Source organism: Aristolochia californica, unplaced genomic scaffold, assembly GCF_029961685.1.
Source record: "Aristolochia californica isolate CCGP_79_NKW_82.1479 unplaced genomic scaffold, dmAriCali1.0.hap1 SCAF_14, whole genome shotgun sequence".
In the NCBI taxonomy this organism is placed as follows: domain Eukaryota; kingdom Viridiplantae; phylum Streptophyta; class Magnoliopsida; order Piperales; family Aristolochiaceae; genus Aristolochia; species Aristolochia californica.
Window position 1 is genome coordinate 1,135,245 of NW_027181815.1, and position 17,669 is coordinate 1,152,913.

General features: G+C 34.6%; 3 protein-coding genes and 1 pseudogene across 5 annotated transcripts; 2 read left to right on the plus strand and 2 right to left on the minus strand.

Annotated features, from left to right (window-relative positions):
• Positions 1–628: 628 nt before the first annotated feature.
• Positions 629–4,128, minus strand: LOC137950513 (29 kDa ribonucleoprotein A, chloroplastic-like). Of its 3 annotated transcripts, XM_068797022.1 has the most exons (6): positions 3,665–4,128; positions 3,111–3,212; positions 2,717–3,019; positions 2,084–2,153; positions 1,968–1,997; positions 629–1,015 (listed from the first exon to the last, which is right to left on the minus strand). In XM_068797022.1, the coding sequence occupies exons 1-4, from the start codon at positions 4,091–4,093 to the stop codon at positions 2,103–2,105; spliced, it is 885 nt and encodes a 294-aa protein (XP_068653123.1). In that variant the 5' UTR covers positions 4,094–4,128; the 3' UTR covers positions 629–1,015; positions 1,968–1,997; positions 2,084–2,102. The 3 variants fall into 3 exon arrangements, 2 of the variants coding, with proteins under 2 accessions (XP_068653123.1, XP_068653124.1); XR_011111952.1 differs by having other exon boundaries at positions 1,968–2,153; positions 3,683–4,128; XM_068797023.1 differs by lacking the exon at positions 2,084–2,153 and having other exon boundaries at positions 2,991–3,019.
• A 613-nt stretch (positions 4,129–4,741) lies between these two features.
• On the plus strand, positions 4,742–7,178 carry LOC137950154 (histidine-containing phosphotransfer protein 1-like). The gene is made up of 6 exons (XM_068796537.1): positions 4,742–4,801; positions 5,609–5,739; positions 5,839–5,907; positions 6,069–6,140; positions 6,864–6,936; positions 7,120–7,178. The coding sequence occupies exons 1-6, from the start codon at positions 4,742–4,744 to the stop codon at positions 7,153–7,155; spliced, it is 441 nt and encodes a 146-aa protein (XP_068652638.1). The 3' UTR covers positions 7,156–7,178.
• Positions 7,179–9,206: 2,028 nt separating this feature from the next.
• LOC137950155 (trifunctional UDP-glucose 4,6-dehydratase/UDP-4-keto-6-deoxy-D-glucose 3,5-epimerase/UDP-4-keto-L-rhamnose-reductase RHM1-like) lies at positions 9,207–11,101 on the plus strand (annotated as a pseudogene).
• Positions 11,102–15,331: 4,230 nt separating this feature from the next.
• On the minus strand, positions 15,332–17,564 carry LOC137950156 (expansin-A11-like). The gene is made up of 5 exons (XM_068796538.1): positions 17,459–17,564; positions 17,070–17,349; positions 16,241–16,299; positions 15,714–15,758; positions 15,332–15,612 (listed from the first exon to the last, which is right to left on the minus strand). Exons 1-5 carry the CDS (start codon positions 17,562–17,564, stop codon positions 15,332–15,334), a joined length of 771 nt encoding a protein of 256 aa, XP_068652639.1.
• Positions 17,565–17,669: the final 105 nt, after the last annotated feature.

The window sequence follows — 17,669 nt, forward strand, 5'->3', positions numbered from 1 at the left end:
TTCAGCTCTTCGAACATAATCTCACTGCAGGTTATCCTTGTTCTTATCTTTGCCGGAGTCCTAGTGGTTCCAAGGTGGGAGATGATGATTTTGAGTGGATCATTTGACAATCGAACACGTGTCCTTCGTATTTTCAGTTGTGATTTCATTTTCACTACAGATGATTGTTGCTCTGTTCATAAACTTTTAGTGTGCAGTTCATATTTTCTGTTGTGAGTTCATTTTCATTCAGAAGAATGAGAATGTCGTGCTTAGCAATCGCACATCAAGGCCTGGATATGGTGTCGCTAAAACTACAGACCCACTGAAGACGGGCAATTACGTTTTTGAGTATAGAAACCGCGTCATTCAACGGCAGTTCAAAGTTGAAACGAAACTATTTGATTATGTTGGTATTTTCAATATTGTGACTTGAGACAGATTCTGAGTATTAAGCTATTCACATGGTCAGATAGCTCTGGATAGGAACACTGCTATAGTTCAAGTACTCCCATTGTTAGTGTTTACTCGCAGAAGCCATTCAAGTATAGCCAGCAAACGTTGAAATGCCTTACTGATGTCATGCTCCATTAGTATACACATGAAGGAACGCCAACACTGTCATGTGAAGACCAAACTTTTACCAACTAAAAATCCACAGGAACACTTCTCCCCGGAATTAACCACTCTGATCAATATTCAAACATGCTTCCTCTCGTGATCAATCTGAAATGATTCTACAAAAATATCTGCATATTAGAGGCTGTTGAATTTTCTGAAATATCTGAAATGATTTTTCTTCTTTTAGGACAAGATTTGAAAAGTACAACAAGACCATTAATGAGCTAAGACTGAAACCAAGTTCAAGTTATTGTCATGCTGAAACCACCCCAAGTATAGTTAAGCCCGATTCCACCAAGTACAGCTCAAGCAATGAATTGCATGGAGTTTAGGCTACTGCTATACGAGTAATGCAGGTAGCAGATGATTAGTTCACAAGAGAATCCATACGACCATCAAGTTGGCAGCTACTGTCCTGCAAGCGTAAACAGAAAAACATTGTTCATCCTTGTATATCATACATGATCATCGTTAACATAAAGGTTAGTCAACAAAAACTAGAGTTTTTGGAGAATAATAGTAACAACAACAAGCCAGATTGAGTGTAAAAATGTTTTTAAAAAATGCAGATACCTCAGGTTGCAAAGCAGGGCCTCATATAATGAATTTTGAAGAACAAATAAAAATTGGAGCAGAATAGTACCTCACTGCAACTCAGGGGCTCATATTCTTAATGTCGAGCAAGATAACCTATGCTCAACAAGTCACTTACTAATATACAACTCTAATTAAGCTTCTAAGAACCCTTTTGTCCTTGTTTACATTTAAGTTACATATCCCTGTCTTAATAATAACTACATGAAAGTCGTTAAGAAAATGATTATAACAAGAGTCTTCCTAGAGAACCATCACCATTAGATCCATATCTCATCGACTTTGTAAGTGGACTTCAACATCCCAAGAGCACTGTTCTACTGACAATCTCATTGTTTATGATTGATATAGACTAAAATTGTGTTCAGTAAATGTACAGCATGCGGAAATACTATGCAACAACCCATACCATCATTACTATGTGTAAGTCATGGGGTTCCTTACAACTCACAAGTTGTGAGACCTATTACCTGTCTGTGCACATGCAGACAAGTGGCCAAGAATAACTTCACAAGGCAATGTTTTACAAGTCGTGAGGAACTGTTCCATGACCTTTTTAGAAATCAAAAGATAGAGTGATGCATAAATAAATGAGAGTGATAAGTAGCATCCAGTTAGTTACTGTCACAGGTCACTAGATGAGCACAATCATATCCATAAGATACTAAGATATGAGCTTGAACTTCATAATAAGTAAACTAGCAGCAATGCATGTCCAATGTAAAAAACCTTCAGCACCATTCCCATTCCCACCCAAGGAAAAAGCATAATACCTGTTCCTCTCCTAGCGCATTGCTGAACCACTGCATCGACATACGCAAAGTCAGCCCATCTTCTCTAGATTTAGAAACAAACTTTGCAACCGAAAAACAATCATTTATGGATCTACCAAGCACTGAAATTGTTGATCATGCCTTCTTAACAACTTCCCTCACCAGTAATGTACGGCCAAAGAACTCCTGTGATAAAGAAGGAATAGGAAATAAAGAGGTAAGAACATCAGGACAAGAGTACTAAATGAATGCTTAGACTTCACTTGGCAGCCAGAAAGTAGTTGACCAAAAACTTATATCTGATGAGACAGGCAGGAACAAGGTCAGTACTTACAATTCCCAGTGTAAGCTACACACAAAAAACATTCAAGTACTTGCTCTAAAAATATATGGAAACTCGGACCCCAATTTAAAGAGTTGATCATCAGACACCAACAAAAGTGAAAATCATCAATTTGACTATCTAACCATTTTATCTGAGTACTTGTTAGGTATTTTATGTAATTTCAATTGATAAAATTGTTATACTGTGGCACTTCACATGGAATGGCCCTTCAATTGGTAATGAAGAACTTGTTTAAAACAGCTAATCTGCATGTCGGCTACTTAATTAGATCCCAATACAGTGCAGTCCCATAGTTTAGACATAAGCTTAACTCATAAATGACAGGAAGATAACAGTGTTTCTGGTTGCAAAAGAATCGTACGAAATGGATGTTGAATATAAGCAGGTAATAATACAACTTTACCTTTCCACTAGAAGCTATGGCTGCGTCTAGCTCCTCAGCCGAAGAGAAAGAGACAAATGCAAACACACGATTTTTCCCGTCTTTGCGATCAAAGACTATTCTTACACTTACAACAGTTCCAAATTTGCTGAAATGCTCCCTCAAATGTTTAGATTGTACAGACCAGGCAAGATTGCCCACGTAGGCCTTGTGAGGGCTTTCAAAAATTAAGTTCTTAGACATTCTAGTCAGAGTATCAATGTTCTTTTTCCTTGAAAATAAGTCAGCCGAATACCTGACACGAATTTCACGTCCACCCAAGTCCTATGGAAGACAGAAAACGAAGCATGTTAAGTCATTTAGTCAAAAGATAAAAGGAGGAACTATACTTCCACTGATAAACTCTCCCACTTACAGATCCATCCAATGCTTCAATGGCTGCTATACCTTCTGGTATTGAACTCATTGCTACAAAACCGCACCCTTTGCTCATTCCGGTTTCAGGGTCCCGTGAAACCTGCCAAAAATAGAGTCTTGCAATTAATGAAATGCAAGACGTGAATCGAACCGTGCGCAACTACTGAAAGCTCTTGACTAAGATATATGGCAAATGACACGCCAGAAAGAGGGAAAAAAAAAATCAGACCCAGTCCTTCAAATAATAGGTAAAATAATCAAATCAAATTACTACCACAGAAATGAAAACGCAGAACTAATCGGTTTTCAAAAATTCTTGTTTATAACTACACTTCTGTACTCCAAACAAAATTAAGTCCATTCTTCCACACAAGCTAACCCAATTTCAGGCGATGTAAGACTTGTACGGCTGTACCACTGAGATGGAGAATTTCTCATTTGAAATCGAAACATTTGCATTTACCATCTAAAAATTTCACATATTTATTGGCACTTACAACAATGGGAGTCCCTTTAACAAAATGCAGACGTTGAACTAAACACACAACATACTTGGGAGAAGTCTCGTACCTCCACTGACTGCACAGTCCCAAACGGTTTGAATATCTCTTGAAGCTCCGCAATGTCGCATCGACGAGGCAAATTGCAAACGTAGAGTTTACAAGGCCGGACTATGGGTTCGAGGTCTTCGGGTGATAAACCGTCACCAACGTCCTCCAGTTTTGAATCGTCTTCCGGCAAGGTCGCCTCCGCCACGGGTTCTTCATCAACGACCGCCGAAATCCTCGATAGAGAGACCCTTCTGGGACTCGGACCTAGTAGAATAGGGAATAAGCTGATGGGATGAGGGAACGAAAGAAAGGAGTGAGCGCGAGTAGAAACCGAAGCAGAAAGGCAGAAGCTTCCAAGTCGGCGGCGGGGATAGGACTGGGTTTTGGGGGCTACCATTGAAGGAAAAGAAGTGCTAGCAGCTCCCGCCATGGCTGGCCGCTGCTTCCTCTTACAAGAACAAACGACCGTGTAGAGAGAGGTGCGGGGAATGAGAATCGGATAGAATACCAGAGACCCTTTTTAGGAACTGCACTGCACTGCACACATTGGAACTCTTTACCCATTTCAGAAACAAATTTTTTTATTCTATTACTTATTTATAATTTATTAAATAGAACTGAATTAACTAATTAAATTCTAAGAGTATTTATTAAATACTTAGTGAATTAGCTTTACAGAATAAGAAGAAACTACTGAACAGACGCCTGTAGAAAGCACTCTCTCTTCTCCTTCTCCTTCTTCTCTCTCTCTCTGAACGGATACAAATTGCATCAATTTGAGAAACTTCAGATGAATCATCCATGCCCGTTTGTCTACAAATTAAATGCAATCTTTAGTCGTGTCTACTGGGGAGATTTTATTTGTTTTTTTTTTAATGTTTTGCGTGAATTTGCACGAATCTGAGTCGATACAGGGACAGAGCCACAAATAGACAGGGTGTAATCTTTAATGTAATCTCACGCTAACAATCTAAATAATTAATACCCCTCTCTTTCGCTATAAATACAGAATCATACTCAGCTTCTCTTTCATCATGAGCCTGTAAACATTTGATATTCGGCTTCAGGCATTTGAGAGATGGACTCATCTGCGCTCAAGAAACAACGTTATGAGTTAGTGAATTCCATGTTAGAGGAGGTAATTCAGTGTTCTTGGACTTGGCCCTCTGCTGCTATCTTTTTTTTTCTTTTCTTCGATTTGTTTTGGTAGTTTTGTGCTTTTCTTTTATCCTGATGAAGAAAGAGCACGAGAAACCAATACAGCTTTTGATGAATTTTTGCCTTTTTGATGCATTCTTCTCATCAAGCTTTTTCGATCGTTCTTGAGTACACTCCGTTTGGTTTTTGGCTAAATCTTAAGATTATGCTACATTTTGATTTTTCTTTCGATGAAATATAATTGGGTTTTCAAATATTGTAGTTTTTGTGTCTCCGTTTCTTGTCTTTTTTGCAGAGATGTCTGTAGAAGGGTGTTCGTCTACTTCTGTTTATTCCTTTCCATCTGTATATGTCATCTCAATACTGTAGTCCGACGGCAATCCTTTCCTGTTATTAATTCCAAGAATCACATTCCTGTTTTATAACCTTTTGCGTATATTTTGCTAATTAACCAGGTTTGATATCTCTCGTATTTTGATTTTTGAGTTTGTATAGTTTTTTTAAGCACAAGATTAGAGTTCTTGAATATTCACGTCTCTTGAACCATGGAAAAATTAAGGTAATTATTTGTAGTCTGTTTTGAATCGATATGGGTTATTCAACAGGTTGCTCAATCATATTCAGGATAATTAAACTCGAGCTTAGAGTAAACTCAAGGTTCATACAATGTTTTGCATGGCGACACTCCAAACTTCTTTTCTGGTTTTTGAAGCTATTGTCGGTTGATGTTGTAAGCAATTAAACAAAATCTCCTTTCTGTTGCTGATGTCTTCTACATGCAATGCAGGGATTCCTAGATGAAAATTTCAGCCAGCTTGAGGAGTTGGGGGATGAAACTAATCCAAGCTTTCTGGGTGAATTGATTTCTCTCTTCATCGAAGACGCCCAAAGGATCTTGTCGGAATTGACAAAAACATTGTATGTTAAAAGCTTCAAAGAATAATGTCTCTTCACATTGATTTCTATCTTGAAGTAATGTAGTTTTGATGTCTTCCTTCTGTAACTAATGCTGGAAAGAGGTGAAGCTGATGTTGATTTCAAGAATGCGGATGCTTTGGTTCACCAGGTCAAGGGAACAAGCTCCAGGTGCCTCTGCTTCTTCTTCGTTTTTTTATTTTTTAAAACCTTCGATTGTAGTATAAAGCTTCAGGAATTATTTTTTAAAATTAGAATTACAAAAGAAGATCAATTACCATTCTTGCTTTAACTTATACTTTGAACAGACATTTAAATCATCTTGTTTACAGTGTCGGTGGACAAAAAATTGTGCAAGCTTGTATTGAGTGTCGTCAATTTTGTGAGAATAAGGACCTAGAAGGGTAAGGAACAGTTTTCTTTTGCCTAATATTTCGCATATAACTCTATATGATTCGTTACTCAATTGTATTCTCCATCTTTGCAAAAAAGTCTTTCATATTTTGAGGTAGGGCTATATATGAGCATCTATTATGATATCATATTAAAGTTGGGTTTAAACTCATCCCAAAATGATTAGTCGAAGTTAAGCATTTTTTTCCAATTAATAGTTATATAATTATTCTTAGCTGTAAGATTATTCTCATTATCCAACCTTACACAAATGGACAATGAGAACAACACAATTGTGGCAAAAAACAACCAAATACAACTTGTGTTTTGGTTCTGAACCATATAATGTAAAAATGTTCAAAGATTCAAAAGCTAAAAGCGTATTTTTTATGTAGTTCAGGTGTATAACTCTATTCCATGGTAATAATGAACATCATGTGAAGTCATATGAACGTCTATAGAAATTAAAATGTCTTCTATATCAAATCTCATGTAAAATTATAATTTCAATCTTAAGAGGTTTAATCACATGTCCATTTAATAGTACCTCATCTAATGAATCTAATATAGCTAACATGTCTAAATGTTGATGCATATCCATAGTATCTTTAATACTTACCACCCTATATGTCACAATGCATTTGCAACAATTTCCTTAAGATTCAAATGAGATTTTCTTATGAATTCAAGCTTTGTTAGCATATAATGCATAAAAATGTGTCATTTTTATGTAGGTGCATGAAGGGTTTGCAAGCGATGACTGCTGAATTCGATACATTGAAAAATAAGTTTGAGTCCCTCATTGAGGTAATATAATTGTCTCATGGATTATATCTACTTGTCCTCTTTATTTTCCACTTTTAATCACTACAAAATAAACATTTAATTGGAAGTAAATTTTGAGATCTTCATGATTTTTTTATTACTTTTGATTATGCATGATTGCATAGGCATGATTAGTTCTAACAATTTTTATTTTTTTTTGTGCAGGTGGAAAAAAATATTTTGGCGCATGATTTTAAGTAGTGAAATAACTTTTATTACTCAACTAGCCTCTCTTACAGACTAAGATGGGTTTTTGCCCTAAGAAAGAATAAAGTTGACTGATTATTCTATGTTGAAAATGTCTATCTCCTAATATCATGTACAAACTAATGATTTTGTTTGTGGTCAGATCTCAAATAGTTTAAATCTATATTTTAAGTAGTTAATAATCCTTGGTGATATATTTGTGCACGAGCTTTTTAAATCCTTACTATAACATAGATTACATTTGAGAATAAGCATATGGTCGAGGCCTACCACAATGCCTAACAAGTTCAATATTTTATACATAGAATTAGATAATTGGTTGGGTTAAAGGATTTGTCAAACTAAGAGGTTTGCTCAAGTATAGGGGTGGTGGTGGTTGTGGGTTGTGGGTGAGGGTGAGCATATTAAGAACAAATTAAGTTATCATTGATGGTTCTTACATCAAACAAAAAATCAAGAAATTATATTAAATTTAAAAAACTTTCAATATCTTAAACCAAATATCAATTTTTTTTGCATCAAAGGTAGTCTATGTTTTTAATCAAAGTAAAATAAAGTAGATGAGTTCACGATGACTCGTACATATTTTATGTTTTTGTTGATCTTTTCTTGTTAGATAGGATAGATGAATAATAGTGGGATTTTAGTTTTATTTGTATTGTCTTAGCCTTAGTCGATTCTGAAATAGATTTTCTTGACTCCTAGAAACGACACCTACAGGTTTGTATGTGTTTGGGATCGAGGAGATTTTTTTTCATCTCTACCTTGACGGATGTTAGAATATATACCCTCAAATATTTTTAATTGAATATTTTAAGTTTATTTATTTTAAATTTTAAGACAAGATTGGGTTTTCTTAAAACCCCACCCAAATCCACCAGTTGATATCCCCATCTATCTTAAAAGTAGCTTCCTAAAAATAGAAAACTCTACCATGTTGATACTTAGAAAATCAGTGATCTAGTTGAAACACAGGAACAAAGAAGAGTTTTTCTCTTAAAGACTCTCAATCATTGTCATCTGAAATAATGGATGATAGGAAACAAACATCCTAAAATCAGGTGACTGCCTCACTGAGCTCACATAAATGGGGATTTCTTTTCAACTTCAAAACTTAAATAGTTGTTGAAACATTTTTTTGTGTCCTTTCTAACTACCAATTCCCACAACCTCCTACCTAATTTTCCTCAAACGATTTCCACCTTTTTCACTTTCCTTTTCTCTCATTTTCATCATACCTTCTTTTCTCTCTAGCTAACTAGAAAGAAAGTTTATCTTTCCATTTCATCTCAATCATTTTATTCTAACCTAGAACCAAATAGATAGTTTTGGAATCGCCCCCGATATGTTATTGTAGTTACATTTTTTCTTCTATTTTTTTTTTTGTATTGCTTTAGTAACAATGTTGTAGAAAATGTAATTCATACCATTGATGCATGTATATTTTTCTTTTTCTTTTGAATTTCCTTTTCTTCATTAAACCTTTTTAGTACAACTTTGCTAAAAAATGCATCAAACTAAGATACTTGAACGACGAAAAGAATATATGAAAATAATGCTTACATTAGTAGCGTCTCAAAACAAAAAATGGTAATAATGATAACTTATTGCTTAAAAATTGGACCAATTATAATCATTATCCTACGTTGAATAAGGTTGTACTAATTAATGGGGTGGAGATATGCCTTCTTTGAGAAAGCGAAAGAGAGTACCCAAACTCATATGATGGATGATCACATGTTTCATTATTCTGAAGATCCTTGTGATTGAAACTTTTGCACGTATGTATATGCCTACTACAACCTATTAAAACTTGGAGTTCTCCTAATTAAAATTAAAATAGCTTGAGATATCAAATTCAAATTTGTAGAACCATTTGACCATGCGATCGTGAGTGGAATAATATATAAAATTTTAACCCAACATAAAACACATTTTTTTCAAATAGAATTTGTTCATAAATGGTCTTCTTGTTATTTTTTCATTTTTTCTCTCACATGATCAATTAACAAATTTGGGTAAGAAAAGAATAAAAAAATATTTCCTCAACCAACAAATACATTCCAAAGACCATCCTCATAACTGGTGCGACTAGTTTCATCACCTCTCATTTCACCAACCGTTTGGTGCAAAAATACCCAAACTACAAGATCATTGCCCTCGAGAAGCTCAACTACTACTCTAACTTGAAAATCCTTCTTCCCGCAAGATTGACTCCTAACTTTAAGTTTCTCAAGGGTGACATCACCGGTGCCAACCTCATTAACCATTATCTTGTTGATGAGGAAATTGATACCATTATGCACTTTATGCCCAAACCCACATTCGGCACCAACAATATTTATGGCACCCATGTCCTTTGGAGGCTCGCAAGGTCACCCATCAACAAATTACTCATTTTATCCATGTAAGCACTGATGAGGTTTATGATGTGATTATCTATGTCATTAATGTCCACAATTCGGAGGCCTTCCAACTCCTTTCTACAAAGGCATAAAGATGCTCATTATGGCCTATTGCGAATCCTTGGATCACCCACAATTACAACCAGAGGAAAAGTTGTATATGGGCTTAACATTAATGGTACAAATGTGAGAAGTTACAACAAAGTCGTTAATATACCCAATAGCATGACAGTACTAGACGAGCTTCTTCCTATCTACATTGAAATGGCCAAGAAGGATTGCAAGGGGATTTGGAACTTCACCAATCCGGGAGTGATTAGCCACAATGAGATATTGGAGTTGTGCAAGAAGTACATTGTTCCAAACTTCACATAGATCAAATTCCACTTGGAAGAACAAACAAAGGTGATTGTGGCTCTAAGGAGTAATAACGAGTTAGATACTTCCAAGCTAAGCAAAGAGTTCATAGAGCTTTTCAACATCAAAGATTCGATAATCAAGCATTAATTTGAACCTAATAAAAAAACCTATAATAGATGGGCAAGTTACTTTTAGTATCAAAAGATTTTTTTACGTCTTTTGTTGTTGGTGTTACCATTATTATTATCATTATTCTCAATTTAGGTATGTTGTAAGTAAACTAACATATAATGTTGTTGTAATTTTTATTTTTATGTAAGTTGATGTTGTCTAAACTATAATTAATTTTTTTTAAATAATTTCTTAGAAGTATGGTTATTTTGTCTATGGTCAGTTGGATGAATACAATGGATTTCAAAGCAAGGCAATTGCACATTAATTTTCACATTCAAACAACCTTACAATGTCAAAATCAACAATTTCTAGTTTGAAAGCTTTAAAAAGTTTTTTTTAAAATATTAATTTCTAAATGGCATTAGTATTTTTAGAATATTAATTTTAAGTTTAAAATTATAATTTTAGCATAAATATTGGAGAAAATGGAATTTATAACTTTGATGCATGTTTATTTCTTTTCCTTTATTTTTTATTTTTTTAACGTTTGGATAGTTTCTTCAAATTGCATCAAATTATTAAAAAAATGAAAAAAATATAATACAATGATGCTTTATCTTGATTGGTAGAGCCATTCTAGTAATATTATACATTTAAATAATTTTTTTAATGGGAATGGTGGAGATATGTTCTCTTTGAGAGGGAGAAACATAACAATCATAGTCACATGATGTACAATTATGTAATTTAGTATTCTGATGATCCTTGATAACCAATGCCTTTGCACATATAAGCATGCAACAACCAACTATAATTTGTAGACGACTTGCTAATATAGTTTATAATGTCAAATTCAAATCTATAGATGAATTTTTATGTTACTCATAGAAATTGTAGACGACTTGCTAATATAGATGAATTTTTTTTTTTTTTCAAAAGAATGAACTCCATGGGAGGAAGCCTTGAAGATTATAATGGATTGGTACAACATGAATCTAGATTGGTGGAATAATGTTTATCATGCTTTGCCCCCACTCAAGGATTTCAATGGGAGCAACTAGTGTTGACGAAAGTTCAATTTGGGATGATATTAGGAGGGAAAGACCTATCAATGTTTTTAATAAGGCCGTTTGAGTTAATGTTGATGTATGATTTGATTTTTTATAAAATAAACTTACTTAAAAATATATTCTTGAAAAACCACAAAAAATTTTCGATTCAGTTGATTTATTTATGAGTATAGTATTCAACAATTATAGGGTAATACTTCTTGTAACGATCACAAAACTTGCTCCTTCAGGTAAAAAAAACAAAGATGGATCTAAATCTTCTCCTCAACAGTTTGTAGAGTAACAAGACAATAATATTTTTCATCTCCTTTATGGTTTGTAGAATAGCAACATACCTTTTACCTCCTTGATGGTTTGTAATATGGCAATACAAAAATATATCTTTTGACTCATTTGGTTACAATAACTTCCTCTTGGTCCTTCTCTTCTCCTTTTATAAAAAATTTTCCATGTTCATTACGATGGGAGAACAGGGGGTAAAGTTACAGAACTTATAAAGTTTCGAAGTGTCATGAGTTAGAAAAACTCAAAGGTTTCATGTTCCTCAAGCCAAGGTAATTGCACATTAATTTTCACATTCAAACAACCATACAATGTCAAAATCAACAGTCTCTAGTTTGACAACTTTAAAAAGTTAAATTTTAAAATATTAATTAAGTTTAAAATTATAATTTTAGTATAAATATTGGAAAAAATAAAATTTTAACTTTGGATGCATGTTTATTTCTTTTACTTTTATTTTTAATTTCTCTTTAGTTTTTTTTAACGTTTGAATACTTTCTTCAAGTTACATCAAATTATTCAAACAAAAACATGAAAAAATATAATAGAATGATGTTTTATCTCGATTGGTGGTGCTTATTTTTATCTCTGAAGATAAAAATGATGAAAACAATGTTTTATTGATTTAAAGCCCAACCATTCTACGAATATTGCATATTTAAATAAAAAATTTATAGGGAATGGTAGAGATATGTTCTCTTTGAGAGGGAGAAATATAACAATTATAGTCACATGATGAACAATTATGTAATTTAGTATTCTGATGATCCTTGATAACCAAGGCCTTTGCACATATAAGCATGGTACAACCAACTACAATTTTAAGTTCTCTTGTACGAAATTAAAATAAATTAAAATGTCAAAATTCAAATATGTAGATTAATTTCTATGTTACTCCTGGAAAAAGTAGATGACTTGCTATTATAGATGAAATTAATTTTGTTAGAAGAATGTACTCATGGGAGGGAGTTTGTAGATTATAATGGATTGGTACACCAAGAATCTAGATTGGTGGAATAATATTTCTCATTCCTTTTGCCCCCACTCAAGATTTCAATGGGAGCAACCAGTGTTGACAAGGAACTATGTTTGGGATGATATTAGGAGGAAAAGACCTACCAATGTTTTTAACAAGGCCATTTGAGTTGATGTTGATGTATGATTTTATTTCTTATAAAATAAACTTACTTAAAAGTTTAAAATAAGAACCACAAAAAATCACCGCTTCAATTGATTGATTTATGAGTATACTATTCAATTATTATAGGCCAACACTTCTTGTAACAATCACAAAACTAGCTCCCCAAGGTAAAAAAAAAAGATAGATCTAATTATTATCTTTGACGGTTTGTAGAGTAGCAGTATAATAATATCTTTTACCTCATTATGTTTTTTAGACTAGTAATACACTAATATTTTTTACCTCCTTTATGGTTTATAAAGTAGCAATACAACAACATATATTTTACCTCTTTGATTGTTTGAAGCATAGCAATACAAGAATATATCTTTTGCCTCCTTTGGTTAAATAACTTCCTCTTGGTACTTTCTTCTCCTTTTATAAACATTTTCTATGTTCATTACGTAACTAATAAAGCTTCAAAGTGCCATGAGTTAGAAAAGCTCAAAGGTTTCATATTATTTGATTGTAAACTTGGATACAAAAATATAAATACTTTAAAAAGAATGGTGAATTTAGATCTAATACCTAAAAAAAACATAGATTTTTTTAAAAAAATGTGAAATATGTATCCAATTAAAAAAACATAAAAACCATTTAATTCAAAGAGTAGAGTCTTTGACTTACTAGAGTTTATTCATAGTGACATCAGTGAGATGAGTGGTATTTTGTCGTAGGAGGAAAAAACTATTTTATTACCTCTATAGATGATATGACAAAATACATCTATGTGTATTTAATCAAAATTAAAGATGAAGTATTAGAATTTTTTTATAAATTACAAGTTAAAAAAAGCCAAAAAATAATAAAAATACTGGTCAAATAGAGGAGTAGAATATAGTTATAAAGAATTTGAAAAATTATATGAGGAACATGGTATCATACACGAGACCACAACTCTTATTTTCCTTAGTCAAACGAAGTTACTGAAAACAACAATAAACCTTTTTGGACTTGATTAGCTCTATGTTATCTAGTTCTAGTCTTCCCAAATATTTGTGGGAATAAGCTTTATTTTCAGAATGCAAATTACTTAATCATATACCATACAAGGATAATCTGAAAACGCCATATGAGTTATGGTAGGGTAAAAGATCTAGTCTTAAATACTTTAAAATCTCTGGTTGTCTTACTAAAGTTAAAATTAATTTTAACAAGATGATAAAGTTGAGGTTTAAAACTTAAAATGCAACTTTCATAGGATATGCCAAAAATTTAATGCATATCGGTTCTTGGAAGTACATTCTAATTTGCCTTAAATTTCCATTAATACTATTAAAGAATTCAATGATGTTGTGTTTTTTTTTTTCAAAATATGTTTCCTATGAAAGAAAGAGGAAATTTGAAATACGAAAAAAATTCTAGATACCATAACGATGATACAAAAATAGTGTCACAAAATTGAACTTAGGTGGAGCAAGAGATCTAGGATAGAAAAAACCTAAAAGATTTCTACATATTCCTCATGAAGGATGATCTATTAGCTTATACCAAATCAAAGGAATTTAGTGATGCATTATTATGGGATGAAGCAATTAAAAGTGAAATAGATTCAATTCTTTTACACCATACATGGGTATTGAAAAACTTACCTCTAGGGTCTAGGTAAATTGGACGGAAATAGATTTTCAAAGAAAATGTTATCTTTATGGTTCCATAAAAACAATACAAAGCTAGATTAGTTACTAAAGGTTTTAGTCAGGATAAGGAATTGACTTTTTCGATACTTATTCTCCAATCCCTAAGATAACTGCAGTTCAAGTGTTATTAACCTTGAAATCCATAATATGGATGTCAAAGCCACCTTTTTTAATGGGGAACTAGAGAAAGAAATTTATATAGAGAAGCCAAAGGATTTTATAATTCTTGGTTAGTAGAATAAAGGGTGTGAGTTAATCAAATCCTTATATGGTCAAAAACAAGGTCCTACGCAATGGGATAGAAAATTTGATAGGGTGAACCTTCCTTATGTGATTTGGACAAATGTATGTATTGGGAAACATACTACAAGTCTTTCATTATTTTATGTATTTATGTAGATGGCATTTTAATTTTTGGAAATGAAAATATCAAAATTCTAAAGGTAAACAAATAATTTAATGATAGTTAAGATAATGAAAGACCTAGGGTCTTATACCTTTAGAGATATAAGCGATGTGAGTGTGATTGTGGAGTTACAATCTAACAAAGAATTAAAGTTTGTTCTTTAAAAGGCACTCAAAAGACAAGATATTTGGGCATGACCATAACGCGCTACCTTCATTGAACTCACATCCAAGGTTATCACTTAGTTGTTCGGTATTTTCAAAGCCTATGTATAAAGTCCAAGTTCAAGATCCATTCACTTAGGATTTGTGTGGGTGGCGAAATGAAATACACCTCTCATAGAAAACCCAAACCTTGTTTCAATGTTGCAGGTTATATTTTCCAGCTCCACTTCTCTGCGGAAATTTCTGAAATATGTAATTTTCGTTGCCAAAGTACCACCATGAAATATGTTGTTACTATGCCCTAATGCCAATCACACAGCACAAACCAGTGTTGCTCCTTTATTTCATTCAAGGAAAATACATAGAGACAGTACTTTGTTCAACATATTTATCTTTATTAATGGCCAACCAGTGTTCTCCACTCTCCACGACGCATCACTTCAAAGTTCAAACCCTGAAAATTTTATGGCCAACGTTAGTCACTGCAAGGAACAACCAAAGTTAAAAAATTGCTTTCAGAAATAGAAAAATGGCTTGCTAAAGCATATATTACTGTCGATAATCGATCTGGACGACGCCTGCGTTAGGATCAGCGATGGTGTTGAAGGCTTCCTGCGATAAATCAATGGTTCCTCGGCATCCGGCAGGGCAGTAATCCACGATCGTCACCACGACACTGGTCCCTCTGCATGGCTGAGGCACGCCGGCGTTAGTCGGTCCGGTGCATGTGACTGAGTAACGCCTACCGCATGCGGCTCTGTTATCCCATATAGCATCGCTCGCCGCCGCGATCATCACTCCCCTGTCTTCGAAGCCGAAGCACGATGAAGCTGCTTACACGAAATATCGAGAGATCTCAAGTTCAAGCCTTGCGTCGTCAAAGGATGATATGTATTAAGTGAAAATGTAACAACAGAGAAACGATACGTACGAACATAAGGTGGAGTGTAAAATGTTGCAAGTCCAGGCACTGCAGCTGCCATGGAAGCAAAGCAGAACAAACAGGCAAAAACGATTAAATGACGCGCTTCCATTGCTAGCTATCCCTCTTCTTCTCTGCTTCCTTCTCTGTAAAATGGCCGCCTCTGCTCTTTTTCTATCCACATCTTTATAGAAATTTTTTGGTTGAAACCAGTGCCCAGTTAGGCTTCAACGCTTATCTTCCATCTTTGAACATACTGAAAGTCGCTGCATACGAATTCTTCGATCAAATTCCACGGATTAATAGCTTAGTTTCTTATCTAATGTGACTTACGTGAACGGCTGCTACTTCATAGTCCTCATGTTTTATCCCAAATCATCGGAAACATTAGGAGAAAACGTTACCCAAATTCCTCCTGATCGGACGTGGACAAAGGTGGCGCCGTGGCGACTTTGCGTTACGCGTTTGGGATGAACCATCTTTGAACTTTCCACTTTAGAGATGATTCAAACTGTTGAAAATTATGTTAAGCTGACATGAGGGATGAGGCTGAGGTTCGTCCAGAATTTCAGCGACTTTTCTGAAGAATTTATATCTGAAAAATTGCGTAGATCACGCATGATTACAACCCAAACTGGAACGGCGTCTCTGGAATTATCATTCCGTCGTTTATATACTGTAACATTCATCATAAACAATTAAGCGTATCCAAGTTTCTATCCATCTGATCGACTTTTCAACTTGACTAATTTAGTCATATAGAGATTTGTAAAGTCGTCGGAAGCCATAAACAAGAATGAAAGACGACGGGCCTAACGGGAAGTTCATGAAATTTCTTCTGCTTTCTTGACCTGAAGCCAATGAAAACTTATCCATCCAAAAAAGGTTGGAAGCTGCCTAGAAAATTCGATTCGGATGAGAATTCAAAATTGAACAGTGATTTACCGACATTTCCAGCAGAGAGACATGAGAAAGAATAAACGAATAATCTCTTGGACTTTTTGGAGGCAGGGGAGAAGTCTCCTCCCTCCTTCGCTCGTAGAGAAATCTAAAAGAGGGAGCCTACTTTTTCAACGCATAAAAATCTTCCATTCTTTATTGATAAGTCTTAAACAATTAAATCGTCAATACATTGACTGAAATCATCCGTAGATCTACGTAAAACGAATAAATGATCCTCATAGACTAGAAGAGAATGGCAAGGGTTGCTTTTGTTCATTTCCCACACCACTCAAAATTCTTGTACGTGCCTTCGTTTTCATAGACTGCAAGAGATTAGGAGAAAAGAGGGCGGATTAGTATAACAATAATCAGCCCAAAACGAAATTCTACCCAAACCACCCAAAAAACTGTGCTGCACATTACCTATGGTAGTCAATCACTATCTTTCCTGCATCAGGATTAGCAATGGAAGCAAAGGCTTCCTCCGACAAATCGATAGTTCCACGACAACCAGCCGGGCAATGATCCACTATCTTCACCTGCACCGTCCCATCTCCCCAGCAAGGCTGAGGATCACCAGCATTTGTTGCTCCCAGACACTGCACCTCGTAGTACCTCCCGCAGGCACCTCCATCGTCCCAAATTGCGTCACTCGCTGCCGCGATCATAACGCCATCGTCTTGATAACCATTGCAAGAAGAAGCTGTAGAGAAAACCAAATAAAGTTTCGCAGGACAGAATCCACGTTAATTTTCGTATAGTAAACATGGTTTCTGAAACAGTGGTGAGTTAAGCTGCCATGAGATGCTTACGGACGTATGGAGGAGTGTAGAAGGTTGCCGTCCCTTGGTCTGCAGAAGAGAAGCCGAGAAGAGAGAAAAGCGAGACAGCCAGGAAGAGATGGTGCAACATTGCCATTTCGAAGTTAATTGCACTCAGATTTTGATGTCTGGTACGCAAATGGTAGGAGATGGAGCCATTTATAGAGACTTCAAAGGTACGTAGTAACCGAAGCAGCAATCT